Source organism: Haematobia irritans, chromosome 4, assembly GCF_050003625.1.
Source record: "Haematobia irritans isolate KBUSLIRL chromosome 4, ASM5000362v1, whole genome shotgun sequence".
In the NCBI taxonomy this organism is placed as follows: domain Eukaryota; kingdom Metazoa; phylum Arthropoda; class Insecta; order Diptera; family Muscidae; genus Haematobia; species Haematobia irritans.
In genome coordinates this window covers 101,930,597-101,956,509 of record NC_134400.1, presented here as the reverse complement: position 1 = coordinate 101,956,509, position 25,913 = coordinate 101,930,597, and the positions used below count along the sequence as shown (strand labels likewise).

The 25,913-nt window shown below is 34.8% G+C and overlaps 1 protein-coding gene across 8 annotated transcripts in view; it reads left to right on the top strand.

Moving 5' to 3' along the window:
* The window catches only part of Zasp67 (Z band alternatively spliced PDZ-motif protein 67), an 85,385-nt gene that overhangs the window by 15,672 nt on the left and 43,800 nt on the right, over positions 1 to 25,913 (top strand). For 6 of the 8 annotated variants that reach the window (XM_075304156.1, XM_075304149.1, XM_075304150.1 and 3 more), the window contains 2 exons: positions 3,681 to 3,961; positions 19,766 to 19,989. In XM_075304156.1, coding sequence (XP_075160271.1) covers positions 3,681 to 3,961; positions 19,766 to 19,989 — 505 coding nt within the window. Of the gene's footprint in view, positions 1 to 3,680; positions 3,962 to 19,014; positions 19,269 to 19,765; positions 19,990 to 25,913 lie in introns of those variants that run through there. The other 2 variants (XM_075304155.1, XM_075304152.1) reach the window with 2 other exon arrangements.

Below are 25,913 nucleotides of genomic sequence, written 5' to 3'. Positions count from 1 at the left end.
TTGCGTAGAAACCTCTGCTGAAGACTGTCATCCACAATCGAATTACTTGGATTGCAGTACCACTTGCCGATGGCAAGCTATCTTAAAACTCCCTAACACCGTCTTCTAAATTGCAAGGTAGTCCATACGTGGTATATGTTATATTAAACTAAAAAGGCCGATTAAATACGTATGTAATTAAGTTTGACAAAATATTCTATAGAAATAAAATTTTGACAACATTTTCTATAGAAGTAAAATTTTGACAAAATTTTCTATAGAAATAAAATTTTGAAAAAAATTTCTATAGAAATAAAATTTTGAACAAATTTTCTATAGTAATAAAATTTTGACAAAATTTTCTGTAGAAATAAAATTTTGACAAAATTTTCTATAGAAATAAAATTTTGACAAAATTTTTAATAGAATTACAATTTTGACAACATTCTCTATAGAATTAAAATTTTGAAAAAATTTTCTATAGAAATATAATTTGACATATATATGTTATAATTATGAACCGATATGGACCCATTTTTGCATGGTTGTTATAGACCATATACTAACACCACGTACCAAATTTCAACCGAATCGGATGAATGTTGCTCCTCCAAGAGGTTCCGGAGGTCAAATCTGGGAATCGATTTATATGGGGGCTATATATAATTATTGACCGATATGGACCAATTCTTGCGTGTTTGTTAGAGACCACATACTAACACCACGTTCCAAATTTCAACCGGATCGAATGAATTTTGCTCCTCCAAGAGGCTCCGGAGGACAAATCGGGGGATCGGTTTATATGGGGACAATATATAATTATGTACATATATGGACCAATTTTTGCATGGTGGTTAGAGACCATATACTAACACCACGTACCCAATTTCAACCGGATCGGATGAATTTTGCTCCTCTAAGAGGCTCCGGAGGTCAAATCTGAGGATCGGTTTATATGGGGGCTATATATAATTATGGACCAATTTTTGCACGGTTGTTAGAGACCATGTACTAGCACCACGTACCAAATTTCAACCGAATCGGATGAATGTTGCTCCTCCAATAGGCTCCGGAGGTCAAATCTGGGGATCGGTTTATATGGGGGCTATATATAATTATGGACCAATTTTTGCACGGTTGTTAGAGACCATGTACTAGCACCACGTACCAAATTTCAACCGAATCGGATGAATTTTGCTCCTCCAAGAGGTTCCGGAGGTCAAATCTGGGAATCGATTTATATGGGGGCTATATATAATTATGGACCAATATGGACCAATTTTTGCATGGTTATTACAGACCATATACTAATACCATGTACGAAATTTAAGCCGGATTGGATGAAATTTGCTTCTCTTAGAGGATCCGCAAACCAAATCGGGGGATCGGTTTATATGGGGGCTATATATAATTATGGACCTATATGGAACAATTTTTGCAAGGTTGCTAGATACCATATAAAGGGTGATTCTTTTGAGGTTAGGATTTTCATGCATTAGTATTTGACAGATCACGTGGGATTTCAGACATGGTGTCAAAGAGAAAGATGCTCAGTATGCTTTGACATTTCATCATGAATAGACTTACTAACGAGCCACAACGTCGAATTTTCAGTGAATGGGCCCTAGAAAAGTTGGCAGAAAATCCGCTTTTTTATCGACAAATTTTGTTCAGCGATGAGGCTCATTTCTGGTTGAATGGCTACGTAAATAAGCAAAATTGCCGCATTTGGAGTGAAGAGCAACCAGAAGCCGTTCAAGAACTGCCCATGCATCCCGAAAAATGCACTGTTTGGTGTGGTTTGTACGCTGGTGGAATCATTGGACCGTATTTTTTCAAAGATGCTGTTGGACGCAACGTTACGGTGAATGGCGATCGCTATCGTTCGATGCTAACAAACTTTTTGTTGCCAAAAATGGAAGAACTGAACTTGGTTGACATGTGGTTTCAACAAGATGGCGCTACATGCCACACAGCTCGCGATTCTATGGCCATTTTGAGGGAAAACTTCGGAGAACAATTCATCTCAAGAAATGGACCGGTAAGTTGGCCACCAAGATCATGCGATTTGACGCCTTTAGACTATTTTTTGTGGGGCTACGTCAAGTCTAAAGTCTACAGAAATAAGCCAGCAACTATTCCAGCTTTGGAAGACAACATTTCCGAAGAAATTCGGGCTATTCCGGCCGAAATGCTCGAAAAAGTTGCCCAAAATTGGACTTTCCGAATGGACCACCTAAGACGCAGCCGCGGTCAACATTTAAATGAAATTATCTTCAAAAAGTAAATGTCATGGACCAATCTAACGTTTCAAATAAAGAACCGATGAGATTTTGCAAATTTTATGCGTTTTTTTTAAAAAAAAAGTTATCAAGCTCTTAACAAATCACCCTTTACTTACACCATGTACCAAATTTCAGCCAGATCGGATGAAATATGCTTCTCTTAGAAGCTCCGCAAGCCAAATCTGGGGGTCCATTTATATGGGGGCTATACGTAAAGGTGGACCGATATGGCCCACTTGCAATACCATCCGACATCAATAACAACTACTTGTGCCAAGTTTGAAGTCGATAGCTTGTTTCGTTCGGAAGTTAGCGTGATTTCAATAGACGGACGGACGGATCGACTCAGAATTTCACCACGACCCAGAATATATATACTTTATGGAGTCTTAGAGCAATATTTCGATGTGTTACAAACGGAATGACAAAGTTAATCCTATGGTGGAGGGTATAAAAAGTTCAAATTACTCATTAAAAACATGAAAAATGTTAATTAAATTAAAAATTTGATTTAAGAGAACACCTTTTGGGACGACATTTTTGGAAGTGCTTTTAAATGTGTGCCTTTAGAAAAACTTGAAAATTTTTTGGCTGGGTACTTATACCAATTTTCAAGTCGATAGCTTGTTTCGTTCGTAAGTCAACGTGATTTCCACAGACAGACGGACAGACACCGCTAGATCGACTCCGAATTTCACCACGACTCAGAATATATATACATTTTGGGGTCTGAGACCAACATTTCGATGTGTTACATATGGAAAGACAAAGTTTACTAACTACCTGCCATCCTATGATGGAGGGTATATATTACATATCAGTCATTTATGGTATGGTGCTAAGGTTACCGGCTATGAAAAGTTACCACTTGGCATTTTCATTGTCATTTTCGTTTGTGGTGGGTTTAAGTTGTTTTGGGACCTATATAGCCGATCTTCGAAAAAGTGTCGCTAAATTGTCACTTTTGTTTGTGGTTAGTTTATAAAATTCAAGATATACATTCACCATTCATCTCCAAACTGTTGGAAAATGAACTCTGAACATATAAATGCATTATCGATGTTCATGCGTTGTCTCAAATAGACTTTAATTTGAAATGACTTGCTACAGAAAAATTTCATCTGACACAAAGTGGCAGCCAAGCAAGCGAAACGAAGATTTATTAGCCTAATCCTAATTTTACAATACCGTTGAGATTCGTACGGGTGGTTGGAGAAATTACTTCAAATAAATATGAAAATCGTTTTGCACTTTTTGTTTGTGTTGTACTTTGTCCTTCCCGAATTAAATCATCTATGCTCTGGGCTAATGTTTATTCCTCCTTTTTTTCTACTTCTTGGTCTACATTCTCTTTGACATCCGCCTTCCATGGAGGGTTCATCTTTGTCCCGGGGTACTTTACTTTACTCGTACCAGATGATAAAAATACGGATATTAAGCAAAACGACAATGAAGCTGGAAACTGTCATGAATCAGGAGAAAAGCGAGCCAGAAGCGACGAGAACGCCATAAACCAACAACAACAACCAGAGTTGGATAATAAAGCCAACGAACAAATTGCGAATGACACTAATGAAGCGCGTGATACAATTGACAAGAATCCAATTAAGCAACAGGAAGTGAGTACCACCTCTTCCACAACCATGGCCGAGGAGACCCAACAAATGGAGGATGAGCAAAAATTAAAAAAACAAAAGGTATGCTATTCTGCAAAACGATCTAACCAACATTTATTGTTTGTCTAACTGTTTGTAAAACGTTGCAGTGGTCCTCATTTAGTTTTATTTGTCTTTCCTTCGATTTAGTTTTGTTTTTTTTTTTTAATATAACTCTCCCTCACTTTTCCCGATAACTTCTTGTCTTATTTGCCCCCTTTTTTTGAAGATATTTCTGCCAAAGTGCCATAGTAAAGCATCAATTCAAACCCAAGGAGGTTTGGTTACACATTCCTTAAAATTCTTTTACACCAAGCTGTGGGGCCAACAAAAGTCTAATCCCACAAGAAAGAGGAGTTTTTCAACGTTTTTATTTGCAATCGTTTCAAATTCTTCCTGTTTTTCTCTCCCCTGTAAATAATCACCTTTTAACCATTTGAACGAATTAGATCAATTAACGAGATTACTGAAACGGAAACTAATATTTTACAGGATTTAAAATAGCTGAGGTCTTTACGGTCACTAATTCATGCTTACACTTTGGACAATAGTAATAGAATGTTTTGTAAAAATCTAAAGCAAATATGAATTCAAAGGTATATTTACCTAAATTTGTTCTGCATATTATGACAATTTATTATCTTTTATTAATAGAGAGATACAGTTTGTACAGAACCAATGATCCACCGAAAAATATGATATGGCTACAATATCATAGTTATTACTTTATTTATATTTACAAAAATGAATTTTATTTAGTTAAATCAATTTTAATATACTAAAGGCTATGGAAATGTTCTTTCGCTAGTGTTGAAACATGTAGAGCTAGGCGTGTATAGATTTGTATCTGACATTTTCTTTTCAGCAACTTAATCAATGAATTTCCCTAAACTACTTTGTTCCACAAAGGTCATTTCTAATTTAATCCACCACCGAAGGATGAGGGTTTAGTAACATTGTTATTCTGCTTTCTCATATTCTGTGTCGGACTAGTCATTTTCGTCCGTCGGGTATTGCAAATGCGGCATATCGGATGCTATATGGAGACAGTCACCGATTGTTTTTTGGAATGAGCGCAAGATGTGTTCTAAAGTTTTGAAGATGTGTCCTTAAGTTACTCCGCTAATGACAAACTCATATTAAAGCGATCGGTTCGGTCCACACGTTTTGACCAAAACTGGGACAGGTTCATCCACAGCAGGTACTAGTTCCGTACGGGTCCTGGAGTTGATCCATTTCCCGTGTACTGAAAAAACATTGTATAACACTAGGAAGAAACATTTTGGTTGGTTTTAGCAAATTTACATTGTTTTTAGAAAATTTTAATTAAATAGTTTTACAAACGCTGACGTCATGCCAATATCATAGAAATAAGTAAATATTTTTCGACAAATTCAAGAAAATTTATTAGACATAATTATTATACCCTTCCACCATAGGATGGGGGGTATATTAACTTTGTCATTCCGTTTGTAACACATCGAAATATTGCTCTAAGACCCCATAAAGTATATATAGTCTGGGTCGTGGTGAAATTCTGAGTCGATCTAAGCATGTCCGTCCGTCTGTTGAAATCACGCTAACTTCAGAACGAAACAAGCTATCGACTTGAAACTTGGCACAAGTAGTTGTTATTGATGTAGGTCGGATGGTATTGCAAATGGGCCATATCGGTCCACTTTTACGTATAGCCTCCATATAAACGGACCCCCATATTTGGTTAGCGGATCCTCTAAGAGAAGCAAATTTCATCCGATCCTGCTGAAATTTGGTACATGGTATTAGTATATTGTCTCTAACAACCATGCAAAAATTGGTCCATATCGGTCCATAATAATATATAGCCCCCTTATACACCGTTCCCCAGATTTGATCTCCGGAGCCTCTTGGAGGAGCAAAATTCATCCGATCCGGTTGAAATTTGGAACGTGGTGTCAATATATGGTTTCTAATAACCATGCAAAAATTGGTTCATGTCGGTCCATAATTATATATAGCCCTCATATAAACCGTTCCACAGATTTGATCTCTGGATACTCTTGGAGGAGCAAAATTCATTCGATCCGGTTGAAATTTGGAACGTGGTGTTAGTATATGGCCGCTAATAACCATGCCAAAATTGATCCATATCGGCTTATAGCTATATATAGCCGATCCCCAATCACACAAAAGTTGGTCCATATCGGTTCATAATCATGGTTGCCACTCGAGCCAAAAATAATCTACCAAAATTTTATTTCTATAGAAAATTTTGTCAAAATTTTATTTCTGTAGAAAATTTTCTAAAAATTTTATTCCTGTAGAAAATTTTGTCAAATTTTATTTCTACAGAAAATTCTATAGAAAATTTTGTCAAACTTAATTATATACGTATTTAATCGGCGTTTTTTAAGTTTAATATATACCACGTATGGACTACCTTGCAATTCAAAAGACGGTGTAAGAAAGTTTTAAGATACCTTGCCATCGGCAAGTGTTACTGCAACCCAAGTAATTCGATTGTGGATGACAGTCTTCAGTAGAAGTTTCTAAGTAATCAATGGCGGAGGGTACATAAGCTTCGGCCTGGCCGTATATACTCGTTATACCCTCCACCATAGGATGGGGGGTATATTAACTTTGTCATTCCGTTTGTAACACATCGAAATATTGCTCTAAGACCCAATAAAGTATATATATTCTGGGTCGTGGTGAAATTCTGAGTCGATCTGAGCATGTCCGTCCGTCTGTGGAAATCACGCTAACTTCCGAACGAAACAAGCTATCGACTTGAAACTTGGCACAAGTAGTTGTTATTGATGTAGGTCGGATGGTATTGCAAATGGGTCATATCGGTCCACTTTTACGTATAGCCCCCATATAAACGAGCCCCCCAATTTGGCTTGCAGACCCTCTAAGAGAAGCAAATTTCATCCGATCCGGCTGAAATTTGGTACATGATGTTAGTATATGGTCTCTAACAACCATAGGTTAGGTTAGGTTAGGTTAGGTGGCAGCCCGATGTATCAGGCTCACTTAGACTCTTCAGTCCATTGTGATACCACATTGGTGAACTTCTCTCTTATCACTGAGTGCTGCTCGATTCCATGTTAAGCTCAATGACAAGGGACCTCCTTTTTATAGCCGAGTCCGAACGGCGTTCCACCTTGCAGTGAAACCACTTAGAGAAGCTTTGAAACCCTCAGAAATGTCACCAGCATTACTGAGGTGGGATAATCCACCGCTGAAAAACTTTTTGGTGTTCGGTCGAAGCAGGAATCGAACCCACGACCTTGTGTATGCAAGGCGGGCATGCTAACCATTGCACCACGGTGGCTCCCAACGTATTTAATCGACCATGCAAAAATTGGTCCACATCGGTCCATAATTATATATAGCCCCCATATAAACCGATCACCAGATTTGGCTTGCGAAGCCTCTAAGAGAAGAAAATGTGGTACATGGTGTTAGTATATGGTCTCTAACAACCATGCAAAAATTGGTCCACATCGGTCCATAATTATATATAGCGTCCATATAAACCGATCCCCCGATTTGGCTTTCGGAGCCTCTAAGAGAAGAAAATTTCATCCGATCCGGCTGAAATTTGGTACATTATGTTAGTATATTTATGGTCTGTAACAACCATACAAAAATTGGTCGAAATCGGTCCATAATTATATATAGCCCCCATATAAACCGATCCCCAGATTTGACCTCAGGAGCCCCTTGGAAGAGCAAAATTAATCCGATTCGGTTTAAATTTGGTACGTGATGTTAGTATATGGTATCCAACAACCATGCAGGAATTGGTTCATATCAGTCCATAATTATATATAGCACCCATATAAACCGATCCCCAGATTTGACCTCCGGTGCCTTTTGGAGAAGCAAAATTCATCCGATCTGGTTGAAATTTTGTACTTGGTGGTAGTATATGATATTTAACAACCATGCCAAAAGTGGTCCATATCAGTCCATAATCATATATAGCCCCCATATAAACCGATCCCGAGATTTGGTTTTGGAGCCTCTTGGAGGAGCAAATTTCATCCGACTCAGTTGAAATTTGATACATTGTGCTAGTATATGGCCATTAACAACCATACCTAACGAGGTCCATATCGGTCTATAGTTATATATAGCCCTCAGATAAATCGATACCCAATCACACAAAAATTGGTCCATATGAATAATTGTATATAGCCCCCATATAAGCGACCCCCATATTTCAATTCTGGCTCCCTACGTACCGTGCTAAAGTCCATATCGATTCGTAATTATTTGTAGACTTACCTACACATACTTTTTTTGTCTAATGTATACCACGAATGGACTAACTCACAATTTAGAAAACGATTTAAGATACCACAACCCAAGTAATTCGATTGTGGATGACAGCAAGGCCGTAGCCAGGATTTTAATTCGGGGGGGGGGGTTCAACTTAAAAAAAAAAATATTCATATAATCTCATGTGTAGAAAATTTTATTTATGCATAGGTATGTATACAATATTTGTATACCCTAAACTACATAGGGGTTATTATACCCTAAACCACATAGTGGTTAGGGTATAATAAGTTTGATCTGCCAAAAAATGTGCCTACCAGAAATATTGATTTTAGACCCCATAAAATATGGGGTCTATATGGGGTCAGAATCACCTCCAGAGTCGATCTAGCGCTTGGTGTCCGTCCGTCTGTCCATGTATTTGTTGCTCACAGGATTCCGGTCGCAATTATTAACCGATTTTGATGAAATTTGGTACAGGGAGTTTTTTGGCCCAAGGACGAACGCTATTGAATTTGGAAGAAATCGGATCAAATTTAGATATAGCTCCCATATATGTATCGCCCGATTTCGACAAATGGGGTCACGTTGTGCTATTTTCAAACGGATCGTCACCAAATTTGGCAAAAGGTAATCTTTTTTACCGCCCTTCAAGTCTTCAAAATTTCATCCAAATCGGTTCAGATTTAGATATAGCTCTCATATACATGTATCGCCCGATTTTCCCAAATTTGGCCACAAAACCCTAATTTATCAACCGATCTTACTCAAAGTTAGCTAAATGTAATCTTCCATAGCATTAACTGTATGTGTAAAAAATCATCGAAATCGGTTCAGGTTTAGCTATAGCTCCCATATATATGTACCGCCCGATTTTTCTAAATTCGGCCATAAAACCCTTATTTATCAACCGATCTTACTCAAAGTTGGCTAAATGTAATCTTCTGTAGCACTAACTATATGTGCGAAATATCATCGAAATCGGTTCAGATTTAGATATAGCTCGCATATATATGTATAGCCCGATTTTCCCAAATTTGGCCATAGAACCCTTATTTACTAACCGATCTTACTCAAAGTTGGCTAGATCCAGTCCACTATAGTACTAACGGTATGTGCAAAATTTCATCAAAATCGGTTCAGATGTAGATATAGCTCCCATATAAGTATCGCCCGATTTTGAAAAATTCGCCCCTAATAACCTTATTTTTGACCATACAGGCCTCATTTCTTAACTGATCTTTCTCAAATTTTGCACAAGGTAACCTTTTGTGATATTAATCAAACCCGCAAAATATTATGCAAATTGGTTCAGATTTAAATATAGCTTCCATATATATGCATCGCTCTATTTTCCCTAATTTGGCCATAGTACTCTTATTTATTAACCAATGTTACTCAAATTTTAAATTTCGATTTACTACCCGATCGTATTTATACGTATTTGTAGCTGTTACATAAGAATATTGCTCGATTTTTACAAATTTGGAGTTATTACCCACACTAATTGAACGATTTTCTCTTTTTTAATAATGGGCTCAATATTAGTGGCATACTAACTCTTTTGGTGCAAAATAAACTATAGCTCCTAATATTAGACATTTCTGCTCAGATTGTGACACGACACCCATAAACATGTACCCCCCTTTATGTTCTCCAAAACCTATACCAATGATACAACACAAATGCTTATGTTTACTAATTCAGTAGGGTTGGTTTAGGGTATGATATAGTCGGCCCCGTCCGACTTTCTACTTTACTCACTGGTTATAATATTAAATTGAGCCGACGGGCTTTTTGGGCAGCAAATAAATCAATGACTTCTTCAGTCGGCACATTTATTCGGCGATGAACCGACATTAATGTCAATCCTTTGAGTCTACTCTCGCTACTCGAATTTCTTAGATACGTCTTTAATCTCTTCATTGTTGAAAATGAACGTTCGGATGAGCACGTAGTAACTGCAGGGATGGAAAATGCAGTACTATAGTACTTTTTTCAAACCTTTTTCACCCCGGTCAGTACCGTAGTACCCCCGTGAATGATTTAGTACCTTTTGTGTAGACATTTTTGAGTCGATATCAGATTTATGGTACAATAGCTTTGACAAAATATTTTAATATTTTGAGAAAGTCTTTATCAACCTTATTTGCTAATAGTCTTTTACAAATATGGCAAAACAGACATGTTCATGTGGGAAGAAAATCTCGATTTTGTAAGACATAGTCAAAAACAGGATTTTATTGAACTTCAAGAAAGTTTTAGTCGAAAAAAGAATGCGATTCTATATTATCGATTTTTTATTTCGGTAGAAAATGTTGTCAAAATTTTATTTCTATATAGAATTTTTGCAAAATTTCATTTCTATAGAAAATTTTGTCAAAATTTTATTTTCTTTAAAATTCAGTCTCTCGACAATAATCTTTCCGCTCAAAAAATAGCTTTTTTGTACTTTCTTAAAAATTGTATTTTCCATCCCTGAGTAACTGGCAAAGTGACCAAAATTTTTAAAAGAATATGCACTTTTGGAAATATCTCTTTATTGCTTCCATCGCTGAATTAGGCAGGTTTTTTCGCAGGTTTTGCGCCATTTCATTTACACTTGTGTGTTTGGCTGTTTCGTTGTTGTTGCTATGGCCAAGTTTTATAGGTAAGCGTTTTTCAAAATAAAACCTCCAGCTTTTCTTCAACATCTTCGGTAAGATTTTTCTATGCAGCTAAAAATATATATTTATTTATATAAAAATATTCATTCATTTCGGGGGGGGGGGGGGGGGGGGGTTTGATCCCCTCATCCCCCCCCTGAATACGGCCTTGGATGACAGTCTTTCGTAGAAGCTTCTACGCAATCCATGGTGGAGGGTACATAAGATTCGGCCTGGCCGAACTTACGGCCGTTTATACTTGTTCTTTTTTTTTTTTTTGTAGAATGTCAACTACAAGATGATTTCTACAAAATCGTTTAAAGCATCTTTACATCTTTTTCTTTAAGGTCATATTTTGAAAATTGGGAAATAATAGCATATATTATTTGCATTAATCTAATGTGAGGTTAATTTTATAAATTCCAACCAAAATATGCTAGGTAATTTGCAATACAAATTTCCATAAGGTCCTTTCTTTTCTCTGGTCACATTTATCCCGCCAAACAAAAAATAGGTACCTATATTTTCACCATGGAGGGTGTGTCTAATATCGCGTATATTATGGCATTATACCTTACTTATTTTAAATTCCACAGCTAATTTCATTTTGTCCTAATTTTATTTTGGTACGTATGCAATGTGTCTGTTATACGAAGGAAATTCAACTAAATCATTAGCATATTTTTCATATAAAACTCGGTATTTATCTGCCTATTTGGGAATAACAGGCAGCCCCTCTATTTCCATGGGACCTATACCGGCAAGTTAAGCCTAATTAATTGTAACTTTTGCCCTCGCAGTATCACAGTATTAGCCAAATTGGTTAGTTCGATGATGTAGATGGTGTGAAGGAAAAATCACAAAGTGCACGGTGAGGAAGAAGTATGAACAAGTCAATACAGATGAACGGCAAGTCGTGTCGTATGGCATACAAGAAATTCCCGCAACGACAATAACTAAACTAGCATTAATTATGTTGTAGATAGGATTAAAGATGGAAACTTAGCTTATAAGGGCTTAACATCCCAGCACAAAAAAATGGAAGTTCTTCCCAAGTCATTACTTTTAATAAATATCGAAAAATGCTATTTTCCGAATAGTTATATCTTCACAGAAGTTCTATCGAGGTAAAATACAAACAAGTAAATATGGCCGAAAATTTGTCCTCCATCGTCGATTGCGTACAAAGTTCTGCTAAAGGATGTTATCCACAATCGAATTACTTAGGTGGTGGTAACATTTACTTATTAGTATTGATTTCTAAATTGTATTTTAGTCAATATGGAGTCTATCTTATATAGATAAAAAATTCAAAGTATGTTTGGTTGTATATTCCGAAAACGGCTGGACCGATTTACTTAAAATTCGGAGAACGTAGAGGGTGATGTTGTGGTGAAAATAGCGTACCTCGTCTAGTGGGAAAATAGGGTACCTCATCTGGTGAGGGAGATCCCCCTCCCCCACCACATACCAGATTTTTTAATATTTGGAGGGTGACCTCCCTCTTGTTCGACTTTTTTTGTTGTAAATTGGAACAAAATTATCCGATTTGCTTGAAATTCAGGGAAGGTTGAAGTGGGTGTATAGGCAAAGATTCGACACTATATTTTTTAATATTTGGTCGGGGAGGGGGCCTTCTCTCTTCACGAAAGTACAGTGAAAGAACTTGAATTGTCCCACATACTGAAATTTTACGAAGAAACTGGGTGAGGTTATGAAACGGCTGGACCGATTTACTTAAAATTTTCGGAGAACGTAGAGGGTGATCATGTGGTGAAAATAGGGTATCTCATTATTTTATATTTGGGTCGGCCAAAGTTCTCCGATTTGGGTGAAATTTCAAGTGAAGGCAAAGACCCGCTACTTGTATTTTCCGATATTTGGTCGCGAAGGGGAACATCTCCTTTGTCCTACCTTTTTTTTCAAGGTACAGTGAAAAAACTAAAATTCTCTGATTTACATGGGATTTACAGAGAACATGAGGTGAAGTTACGAAAGTAATATGGGGTACCTGATTTTTATACCCTCCACCATAGGATGGGGGGTATATTCACTTTGTCATTTTGCTCTAATACAACATAAAGTATATATATTCTTGGTCGTGGTGAAATTCTGAGTTGATCTAAGCACTTCCGATCGTCCGTCCATCTGTTTAAATCAAGCTAACTTCCAAACGAAACAATCGAATCAACTTGAAACTTGGTCGTTGTTATTCCTGTAGGTCGGATGCTATTGCATATGGGCCATATTGTACCACTTTTGCGTGTAGCCCCCATATAAACCGACCTCCAGATTTGGTTTGAGGAGCCTTTTAGAGAAGCAAATTTCATCCCATCCGGTTGAAATTTGGTACGTGGTGTTACTATATGGACACTAACAACCATGCAAAAATTGGTCCATATTGGTCCATAATTATATATAGCCCCCATATAAAACGTTCTCCAGATTTGACCTCCGGAGCCTCTTGGAGGAGCAAAATTCATCCGATCCGGTTCAAATTAGGAACGTGGTGTTAGTATATGGTCGCTAACAACCATACCAAAATTGGTCCAATCACACAAAAATTGGTCCATATCGATTCATAATCATGGTTGCCACTCGAGCCAAAAGTAATCTATCAAAATTTTATTTCTATAGAAAATTTTGCCAAAATTTTATTCCTATAGAAAATGTTGTCAAAATTTTAATTCTATAGAGAATGTTGTCAACATTTTAATTCCATTGAAAATTTTGTCAAAATTTTAATTCCACTGAAAATTTTGTCAAAATTTTATTTCTATAGAAAATTTTGTCAAAATTTTATTTCTATAGAAAAATTTTGTCAAAATTTTATTTCTATAAAAAATTTTGTCAAATTTTATTTCTATTGAAAAATTTTGTCAAAATTTTATTTCCATAGAAAATTTTGTAAAAATTTTATTTCTATAGAAAATTTTGTCCAAATTTTACTTCTATAGAAAATGTTGTCAAGATTTTATTTTGTCAAAATTTTATTTCTATAGAAACTTTTGTCAAACTTAATTGTATACGTATTTAATCGTCCTTTTTATACCCTCCACCATAAAGTATATATATTCTGGGTCGTGGTGAAATTCTGAGTCGATCTAAGCATGTCCGTCCGTCCGTCTGTTGAAATCACGCTAACTTCCGAACGAAACAAGCTATCGACTTGAAACTTGGCACAAGTAGTTGTTATCGATGTAGGTCGGATGGTATTGAAAATGGGCCATATCGGTCCACTTTTACGTATAGCCCCCATATAAAGGGACCCTCAGATTTGGCTTGTGGAGCCTCTAACAGAAGCATATTTCATCCGATCCGGCTGAAATTTGGTACATGGTGTTGGTATATGGTCTCTAACAACCATGCAAAAATTGGTCTACATCGGTCCATAATTATATATAGCCCCCATATAAACCGATCCCCAGATTTGGCTTGCGGAGCATAAAACAGAAGCAAATTTCATCCGATCCGGCTGAAATTTGGTACATGGTGTTGGTATATGGTCTCCAACAACCATGCCAAAATTGGTCCACATCGGTCCATAATTATATATAGCCCCCATATAAACCGATCCCCAGATTTGGCTTGCGGAGCCTAAAAGCAGGGCTGTGGAGCCGGAGTCGGAGTCGGAGTCGAAGTCTTGGAGTCGGAGTCTGAAGATTTTGCTGGAGTCGGAGTGGTAAAAATTTTGCTCGACTCCGACTCCGGCTAAACCAAATTTTTTAAAACACTTCACATTTTTGTAACTAAGCAAGTTTTTACGCAAATTAGTTTCCATTGCGTTGTTCATTCGATCAATGTACAGCATGATTGTAAATGAAAATCAACTTCCAATTACGGCTATATTTTCATGTTTCCTAGATGGGCTGGATCGATCCATTTTAATACCCGAAATTATTTTTTTTTAATTTTGTTTTAAGGCCTTATACATATGTGGAATATTGACAGAAAATTTTTTCAAAGTTGTTTTTTATGGAAAATTTTGTCAAAATGTTATTTCTATAAAAAGTTTTGTCAAAATTTTATTTCTATAAAAAATTTATTCAAAATTTTATTACTATAGAAAATTTAGTCAAAATTTTATTTCTATAGAAAATCGAGTCAAAATTTTGTTTGTATAGAATATTTTGCAAAATTTTATTTCTATAGAAAATTTTGCAAAAGTTTGTTTGTTACACACTTTTTTTAAAATTTTATTTCTATTGATATTTTATTTCTATAAAAATTTAAGTCAAAATTTTATTTCTATAGAAAATTTTGCCAAAATTTTATAGTAATAGATTTTTTATTAGAAAATTTCATTTCAATAGAAAATTTTGCCAAAATTTTATAGTAATAAATTTATTTATTAGAAAATTTTGTCAAAATTTAATTTCTATAAAAAATTTAGTCAAAATTTTGTTTCTGTAGAATATTTTGCAAAATTTTATTTACTACACAAACATTTTTCTAAAATTGTATTTTTATTGATAATTTTTTCAAAAATTTTATTTCTATAAGAAAAAATTGTCAAATTTTATTTCTATAGCAAATTTTCTCAAACATTTTTTTTCTTACTGATGCTCACTGCTATAAAAAATGTATTCGAAATGTTATTACTATAGAAATATTTTTTCTATATAAAATTTAGTCAAAATTTTATTTCTATAGAAAATTTAGTCAAAATTTTGTTTCTATAGAAAATGTTATTTTGCAAAATTTTATTTCTATAGAAAATTTTGCAAAATTTTGTTTGCTACACATTTTTTTAATTGTATTTCTATTGATAACTTTTTCAAACTTTTATTTCTATAAAAATTTTTGCCAAATTTTATTTCTATAAAAATTTTATTCAAAATTTTATTTCTATATATTTGGTCAAAATTTGATTTCTATAAAAAATTTTGCCAAAATTTTATTTCTATAAAAAATTTAGTCAAAATTTTGTTTCTGTAGAAAATTTTGCAAAATTTTATTCACTAGACAAAAATTTTTCCAAAATTTTATGCTCACTGCTAAGTCGAAAACTTGTAGAAATGACTCAAATTTTGAAATTTTTCAATGAATGAATCATAAATGCATTTTTGCGAAATTTTCTAAACAATTATAAATATTTCCCAAATATTGCCCGAGATTTTGTAGAAGTCTTATTTGAGATTTTATCAAAATGTAGATCTAAATACAAAGTTGTGCAGATTATATTATAATCGGCCCGCCCGACTTTAGACTTTCCTTGCATTTTTATTTTTTGTTAAAATTGTGTTACGTCCCATAACGTTAGATTTAAATTTTAAGTTCATAGGTTTTGTAGAAGTATATACAATTTGGTGTAAATCGATTCAGATTCAAATTCATGCATATGGGACTATAAACCTTTATATAGCTCGCAACAAATTTAAAGGATTTGAGATAGTATCAATAATTTTGGTCCACAAATACATAAACTGTTGGTATCTTCTCATATTATGATGGGTATTTATATAATTATTTTATTTATTAAACATTGCCCTAAATTTGAAATATAGAGTTCAATTGGCATCTAATGTGATGCCAACATAAATAAATACGATACTTTATATCGATCCACTTACGGTATCCCCACAGTAGAACTACAAATTAGTGGTATTAAAATGAGATTTAGTTATATTACCCGGAGTCGACTCCGGAGTCGGAGTCGAGCTGATGAAAAATGCTGGAGTCGGAGTCGGAGTCGAGCAAAATTGGCTCGACTCCACAGCCCTGCCTAAAAGAGAAGCAAATTTCATCCGATCCGGCTGAAATTTGGTACATGGTGTTGGTATATGGTCTCTAACAACTATGCCAAAATTGGTCCACATCGGTCCATAATTATATATAGCCCCCATATAAACCGGTCCCCAGATTTCGCTTGCGGAGCCTAAAAGAGAAGCAAATTTTATCCGATCCGGCTGAAATTTGGTACATGATGTTGGTATATGGTCTCTAACAACCATGCCAAAATTGGTCCACATCGGTCCATAATTATATATAGCCCCCATATAAACCGGTCCCCAGATTTCGCTTGCGGAGCCTAAAAGAGAAGCAAATTTTATCCGATCCGGCTGAAATTTGGTACATGGTGTTGGTATATAGTATCTAACAACCATGCAAAAATTGGTCCACATCGGTCCATAATTATATATAGCCCCCATATAAACCGATCCCCAGATTTGGCTTGTGGAGCCTCTAAGAGAAGCCTATTTCATCCGATCCGGCTGAAATTTGGTACATGGTGTTGGTATATGGTCTCTAACAATCGTGCAAAAATTGGTCCACAGCGGTCCATAATTATATATAACCCCCATATAAACCGATCCCCCGATTTGGCTTGCGGAGCCTCAAAGAGAAGCAAATTTCTTCCGATCCGGCTGAAATTTGGTACATGATGTTGGTATATGGTCTCTAACAACCATGCCAAAATTGGTCCACATCGGTCCATAATTATATATAGCCCCCATATAAACCGGTCCCCAGATTTCGCTTGCGGAGCCTAAAAGAGAAGCAAATTTTATCCGATCCGGCTGAAATTTGGTACATGGTGTTGGTATATAGTATCTAACAACCATGCAAAAATTGGTCCACATCGGTCCATAATTATATATAACCCCCATATAAACCGATCCCCAGATTTGGCTTGCGGAGCCTCAAAGAGAAGCAAATTTCATCCGATCCGGCTGAAATTTGGTACATGATGTTGGTATATGGTCTCTAACAACCATGCAAAAATTGGTCCAATCACACAAAAATTGGTCCATATCGGTTCAAAATCATGGTTGCCACTAGAGCCAAAAATAATCTACCAAAAATTTAATTTCTATAGAAAATTTTGTCAAAATTTTATTTCTATAGAAAATTTTGTCAATATTTTATTTCTAGAGAAAATTTTGTTAAAATTTTATTCGGTTCATAATAAAATTTTCATAATTTTCAAAATTTTATTTCTATAGAAAATTTTGTCAACATTTTATTTCTATAGAAAATTTTGTTCAAATTTTATTCGGTTCATAATCATGGTTGCCACTCGAGCCACAAATAATCTACCAAGATTTTATTTCTATAGAAAATTTTGTCAAAAGTTTATTTCTATAGAAAATTTTGTTAAAATTTTATTTCTGTAGAAATTTTTGTCAAAATTTTCTTTCTATAGAATATTTTGTCAAAATTTTTATTTGTATTGAAAATTTAGTGAAAATTTTATTTCTATAGAAAATTTTGTTCAAATTTTATTTCTGTAGAAAATTTTGTCAAAATTTTATGTCTACTTTGTCAAACTGAATTATATACGTATTGGATCGATCTTTTTTGATTTAATATATACCACGTATGGACTTACATACAATTTAGGAGATGGTGTTAGGAGGTTTTAAGATACCTTGCCATCGGCAAGCGTTACCGCAACTTAAGTAATTCGATTGTGGATGGCAGTGTTTAGAAGAAGTTTCTACGCAATCCATGATGGAGGGTACATAAGCTTCGGCCTGGCCGAACTTACGGCCGTATATACTTGTTTTTTGCTGGGCTGTAATGTCAAAAATCTTTACGGAATCTTTTTGGAATTTTTGGACCAATTTTTGCATGGGTGGTAAAGGTCATATATTAGCACCACCAACTAAATTTCAACCGGATCGGATGAAATTTGCTTATTTCCGTAAACAAAATTTGGGGGTCGTTTTATATGGGGCTATACGTAAAAGTGATCCGATATGAACCATTTGCAACACCATCCGACCTACATCAGTAATAACTACTTCTAACAAGTTTCAGGCCGATAGCTTGTTTCGTGCGGAAGTTATCGTGATTTCAACAGACGGACGCTAGATCGACTCAGAATTTCACCACGACCCAGAATATCAGATATTTTACATGTGCATCAGTTGAATATCTACAATTACGACATATTTTGCTGGCGAGCCTCATTTGCATTACCCGACGACCCACTAGAAAATGTATTTATAGTGCAGGGTATAAGACAGTTGTACAATTAACATGGGATTATCCCTCAATATTTTCCCGAGAATAAGAATAAGAATTGCTTCTTTTTGTCTATATTCAATAGTATTTTTCTATATAGCCTGATTACTGATTATCTAACCCAATTCTGATATACTAAAACTCAACTCAACTACTAAAATTCCAATCCATTAAATAAAAGTACAAATTGAAGAATTTACTTTTTTGCAGCATAAGGTTCATTTTGAAATCTAATTTCAAACACAATAATGGTTGATATCCTACCCATCCAAACAGACCAAAACAGAAACAAAAAATCCTAATTAAAAAACAAGAAACCGGGCAATTTGAAATACATGTAGTGTAAACTTTATTTACAATGAATTGTATTTAAAATCCTGTTATTAAAACCACAGCAGAAAAAAAACTGTCTACAGTAGTAATATTTTTAATGAAATAATAACAATGTAATTTCTCCCTTGCAATATGTTCTATTTATTTTATTTCGTTTTTTCTCTTCTCCCTCTTTTGTGATTTTATTTCATGCCAAAACAAAAAAAAAAAAAAAAAAACAATCGTGCTTAAAAAACAAACCTTACGTCCACAAAATCCTTAATCTAAAAATTGACCACACAACCTTTGTTCTATTGCCAAACAATACACAATTCAAATAAATAAATTCCGTTTTTTCGGATGGGCTTTTGTAAGCGCCTCCCTTTTTTTGTGGCAAAAAAATAAAAAAAAAAATAATTAAATTAAAACAAATAAACCATTATAACATTGTCATTAAATATGTGCTTGAGTGTGGCAACAACATAATAATAATAATACGACTGATTGTCCTGAAATCTGTAACATATTCTACGCTGACTAAACAACCAACCCCCCGATGATGGTGACGGCGATGGCTTCGATATCCTTGAAATGAATGTATACACTGATGATGATGATGATGATGCTGATGGTGCTGCTTTGAAATAAGGATAATAAATACGATGTCATTGGTGAGTTGGAGGAGCATTTGGAGCGTAAAAGCAATCCAAAACGTTCGAAACGCGCCTTTGGACCCCTTACACCAGCCTCAGATCGTCCATTGGTGTTGCCTGGTGGTCGTCGTTGGTATCGACCCAAAGATGCCTACAATGATGAATTCATTGCTGAGACATTAAGTGCTCAAGCTGAGCTTATTACCGGTTCCACTTTGGGGTAATTGTTTTTGTTGTTTCTTTTTATTATAAATTCATATTTATTGTAACAGCCTGTCCAGGCCGTTCGTCCGTCTATCCATTTGCGTTCATTTATATCTTGGCAGTTTTATTTGTGCTATGACTTTGTGTGTTTGTGTGTTTTTCTTTTCCTCTCATTTTCTCCACTCCAACTTTTCATTAATTCCTTTGAGGGAATTTCATTTAAATTCTCCAACAACTTATGGCCAGCCATCACAGTCATCGGATGTGTCTTGGATTTTAATGTCTAACACCTATAGAGATTCCGCGCCCCGTAAACCCACCCCGTGCTCGTTCACTTGGTCTGTCGGTCATTAATGTTACGACCAGATCGTTGTGTGCCAGGCCAGCAACATAATTTTCCCCGAGTTTTTTTTACATGAACCTACATAATTTTATTTTCTTGATAACATCTCATTTTTCCATTCCATTTCCATTATGACGTTTTCTTCTTCGTTCTTAAGGTTCGTTATTTTCTATTTTTTAGCATAGCTGGTTCCCTTCATATTTGTCCATTCAATTCATAAATCTTTGCTTTGTACTTACAACTTAATTACACTCGGAAAAAGTGTGACCTTAGCCCATACCTGTAAAGAGATTAGAATCCAATTAATATATTTTATGAATAGTCTTCACAAAAAATTATATAATGAATTAATTCATACATTGTGCGAACAAATTCATAAATTTCATAAAAAACATGGTTTGAATGACTACGAATATATACATAATATTAATTAAATGTTTTATATTAAAAATGAAATATGTTAGTCACTGCAAAATATGTACCTTTACATAATATTTACGAAAAACCTTATACATTACATTAAACTTTCTTTTTTATACCCACCACCATAGAATGGTGAAATATGTTAGTCACTGCAAAATATGTTCCTTTACATAATATTTACGAAAAACCTTATACATTACATTAAACTTTCTTTTTTATACCCACCACGATAGAATGGTGACGGGGTATAATAAGTTTGTCATTCCGTTTGTAACACATCGAAATATCGATTTCCGATTATATAAAGTATATATATTCTTGATCAGGGAGAAATTCTAAGACGATATAACCATGTCCGTCTGTCTGTCTGTCTGGCTGTCTGTCTGTTGTAATCACGCTACAGTCTTCAATAATGAAGCAATCATGCTGAAATTTTGCACAAGCTCGCCTTTTGTCTGCAGGCAGGTCAAGTTCGAAGATGGGCTAAATAGGTCCAGGTTTTGATATAGTCCCCATATAAACCGACCTCCCGATTTGGAGTCTTGGGCTTATAGAAATCGTAGTTTTTATCCAATTTGCCTGAAATTTGAAATCTAGAGGTATTTTATGACCATAAAAAGGTGTGCCAAAAATGGTGATTATCGGTCCATGTTTTGGTATAGCCCCCATATAGACCGATTTCCCTATTTTACTTCCTGGACTTCTAGAATCCGCAGTTTTTATTCAATTTATCAGAAATTGGAAATCTAGAGGTATTTTAGAACCATAAAGAGGTGTGCAAAAAATGGTGAGCATCGGCCAATGTTTTGGTATGGTCCCCATATAAACCGACATCCCGATTTGGGGTCTTGGGCTTATAGAAACCGTAGTTTTTATCCAATTTGCCTGAAATTGGAAATCTAAAGGTATTTTAGGACCATAAATATGAGTGCCGAAAATGGTGAGTATCGGTCCATGTTTTGGTATAGCCCCCATATAGACCGATTTCCCGATTTTACTTCTTTGGCTTCTAAAGGGTGATTCTTTTGAGGTTAGGATTTTCATGCATTAGTATTTGACAGATCACGTGGGATTTCAGACATGGTGTCAAAGAGAAAGATGCTCAGTATGCTTTGACATTTCATCATGAATAGACTTACTAACGAGCCACAACGTCGAATTTTCAGTGAATGGGCCCTAGAAAAGTTGGCAGAAAATCCGCTTTTTTATCGACAAATTTTGTTCAGCGATGAGGCTCATTTCTGGTTGAATGGCTACGTAAATAAGCAAAATTGCCGCATTTGGAGTGAAGAGCAACCAGAAGCCGTTCAAGAACTGCCCATGCATCCCGAAAAATGCACTGTTTGGTGTGGTTTGTACGCTGGTGGAATCATTGGACCGTATTTTTTCAAAGATGCTGTTGGACGCAACGTTACGGTGAATGGCGATCGCTATCGTTCGATGCTAACAAACTTTTTGTTGCCAAAAATGGAAGAACTGAACTTGGTTGACATGTGGTTTCAACAAGATGGCGCTACATGCCACACAGCTCGCGATTCTATGGCCATTTTGAGGGAAAACTTCGGAGAACAATTCATCTCAAGAAATGGACCGGTAAGTTGGCCACCAAGATCATGCGATTTGACGCCTTTAGACTATTTTTTGTGGGGCTACGTCAAGTCTAAAGTCTACAGAAATAAGCCAGCAACTATTCCAGCTTTGGAAGACAACATTTCCGAAGAAATTCGGGCTATTCCGGCCGAAATGCTCGAAAAAGTTGCCCAAAATTGGACTTTCCGAATGGACCACCTAAGACGCAGCCGCGGTCAACATTTAAATGAAATTATCTTCAAAAAGTAAATGTCATGGACCAATCTAACGTTTCAAATAAAGAACCGATGAGATTTTGCAAATTTTATGCGTTTTTTTTAAAAAAAAAGTTATCAAGCTCTTAATAAATCACCCTTTAGAATCCGAAGTTTTTATCCAAGTCGCCTGAAATCGGAAATCTGGAGGTATTTTTGGACCATAAAGAGATGTGCCGAAAATGGTGAGTATTGGTCCATGTTATGGTATATCCCCCATATAGACCAATTTCCCGATTTTACTTCTTGGACTTATAGAAACTGTAGTTTTTATCAAATTTGCCTGAAATTGGAAATCTAGAAGTATTTTATGACAATAAAGTGGTGTGCCCAAGAGGGCGTTTATTGATTCATGTTTTGGTATATCCCCAATAATGACCGATATCCGGATTTTATTTCTTGGGATTATAAAAACCGTAGTTTTTATCCAATCTGTATTTATTTATTGGATCATAAAGAGATACGCCGAAAATGTGAGTATCGGTCAGTGCTTTAGTATAGCCCCCATAAGAACGATTTCCCGATTTAACTCCTTGGGTTTCTAGAAACCGTAGTTTTTATCCGATTTGCCTGAAATTTCACTTCTTGAAGGTATAGAAGGCTCACCGATCATGAAAATTGCTTGAAACTCAATGAAAAATTTCCAGATTTTACTTCTCGGGTGAACATCTACAGATTTAAGATTTCAAATCAAGACGTTATTTTATAATTTTCTTCCACACTTACAAGATATGTTAATGATTCCTCTAAAACAAAAATGGTTCTTACAAATCCAGAATCTGATATAGTCTTCATAGGTAAAATCTTTAAATTTATCTCCGGGAAGTGTATTGATTGAACTGCTCTGCTTGATTTGTCCTCAAACCCTCCTGAAATTTCAAAGGAAACCCTAATATTTGATTCATGGTGGTGGGTATTTAAGATTCGGTCTGGCCGAACTTTCGGCCGTATATACTTGTTCTTTTTCGATGTTTGTTTTCTATTTCGTCTTAATACTGAATTATGCATACATAAATGTGTGAACCCATAGAAAAAATGTGTGAACCAATATATTTATAAAAAAATCGTCATTAAAGTCAACTATACATAGAGCATAATTTTATAGGATTTTATTATACCCTAAACCAAATTTAAATATATGGTCCCATATGTATGTATCACCCAATTTCGAAAAACGGGGTCATATTGCGCATATTTAATAACCGATCCTTTTCAAATCTAACATGAAATAATTTTTTATTGTTCCCCTCAAGTGTGGAAAATTTCGTCTAATCAGCTCCGATATAGTCATTGCCCAATTTTCCTAAATTTAACCATAAACCGATCTTGCTCAGAATTTAATCTTGTATAGTACACCTGCAAAAAAATCATAGAAATCGGTTCAGATTTAGATATAGCTCCCATATATAGGTATCGCGTGATTTTTAAAAATTTGAACATAATACACTCAAAAAACAGTGAACCCCCTAAGAAGGACAATTTTGGATAATTATAGAAAAATTAGGTTAATTTCAAAAAATTTAAACTAAACTGTATTACAAACGTAGATGTAATGTAATGCCGATTTCACGAAACTAAGTAAATATATTTCGTCAAACTAAAAAAAATTATTAGATATAATTATTTTTTTTTCACTTCTAGAAAGAAAATTTTGTAGTGTGAAGGAAAAAATTGGAGTTCAAAAATGTCTTTAGTGCCCCATACGAATTTCATGATGGGCGCATTATTGGTAAAATTTACAAATTTGAAAAAACTCTGAACTACCAATTTAGTAAGTCTTTAAAATTCATAACTTCCCCCTATTTTAGTTAATTTAACTGATGTACACAAAAAAATATTAAAGTCAGAAAACCTTCTGAAAATAATTCCTAATATAAAATAGAATTAAATTGGCTTTTGTGTCATAGACACACAAAAAAAATATTTATTTATAATTTAAAATAGAATTAAATTGGCTTTTGTGTCATATACACACAAAAAAAAATATTTTTTGTCTTCAATCAGGAAATTAACTGATCCAATTAAATTTTAATTGAAATGTCTTCAATCACAAAAATGATACTATCAATTAGAAAACTTATTGAAAGTCAAAATGTTTGCGATAAATTTTTGTTTCAATTAAAAGTTGTGTTGAATCAATTACATTTTTAATTGAATATTTTTTAAAACTCAATTAGGACTTTAATTGGATAAATGTTAGTGAATTTTTTTTCTATGTAAGTTCACTTGTTTTTGGGTACACTTCATAACAATATTTTTTAAAAAACTATTCATCAAATTTTGGGAAGAATTTCTTAGTTTCTATGAAATTTTCTTAGATGTGAAGTAGTTTGTAATGAAAAACCTATAAAAGTTATTTATAACAAGTAGGGAAACTCTAAAGTCGGGCGGAGCCGACTATATTATACCCTGCACCACTTTGTAGATCTAAATTTTCCATACCATATCACATCCGTCAAATATATTGGGGGCTATATATAAAGGTTTGTCCCAAATACATACATTTAAATATCACTCGATTTGGACAGAATTTGATAGACTTTTACAAAATCCATAGACTCAAAATTTAAGTTGGCTAATGCACTAGGGTGGAACACAATTTTAGTAAAAAACAAGTATATACAGCAGTAAGTTCGGCCGGGCCGAATCTTAAATACCCACCACCATGAACCAAATATTAGGGTTTCCTTTGAAATTTCAGGAGGGCTTGAGGACTTGAGGATATTCCCGAAGATAAATTTAAAGATTTCACCTATGAGGACTATATCAGATTCTGGATTTATAAGAACCATTTTTGTTTGAGTTTTACAGGAATCATTAACATCTCTTGTAAGTGTGCAAGAAAATTATAAAATAACGTCTTGATTTGAAATCTTAAATCTGTAGATTTTCACCCGAGAAGTAAAATCTGGAAATTTTACATTGAGTTTCAAGCAATTTTCATGATCAGTGCGCCTTCTATACCCTCAAGAAGTGAAGTCGGTCTATATGGAGAAATTACCAAATGGACCGATAAAAACTTAATCCGATACACATTGGCGGAGCTAGAAATTTTCTCTGGGGGGGCTATGCCCCCCCCAGACACCCTTCAAAATTTTGTCGAAATTTCTGAAGCGATAAATTACGCCTATTGATAAAACTATACATCCTCAATTTTATTGCGGTGTTAAAGGCAATATGCAGCAAAATCAATCAAAAACAAAAAAAAAACTCAATCACAAAAATTAGTTGTATCAATTAATTTTTTAATTGGCTTTGATGATTGATACTATCATTTTTTTTATTGAATACATTTCAATTAAAAACAAGTAAGTAAAGTCTAAAGTCGGG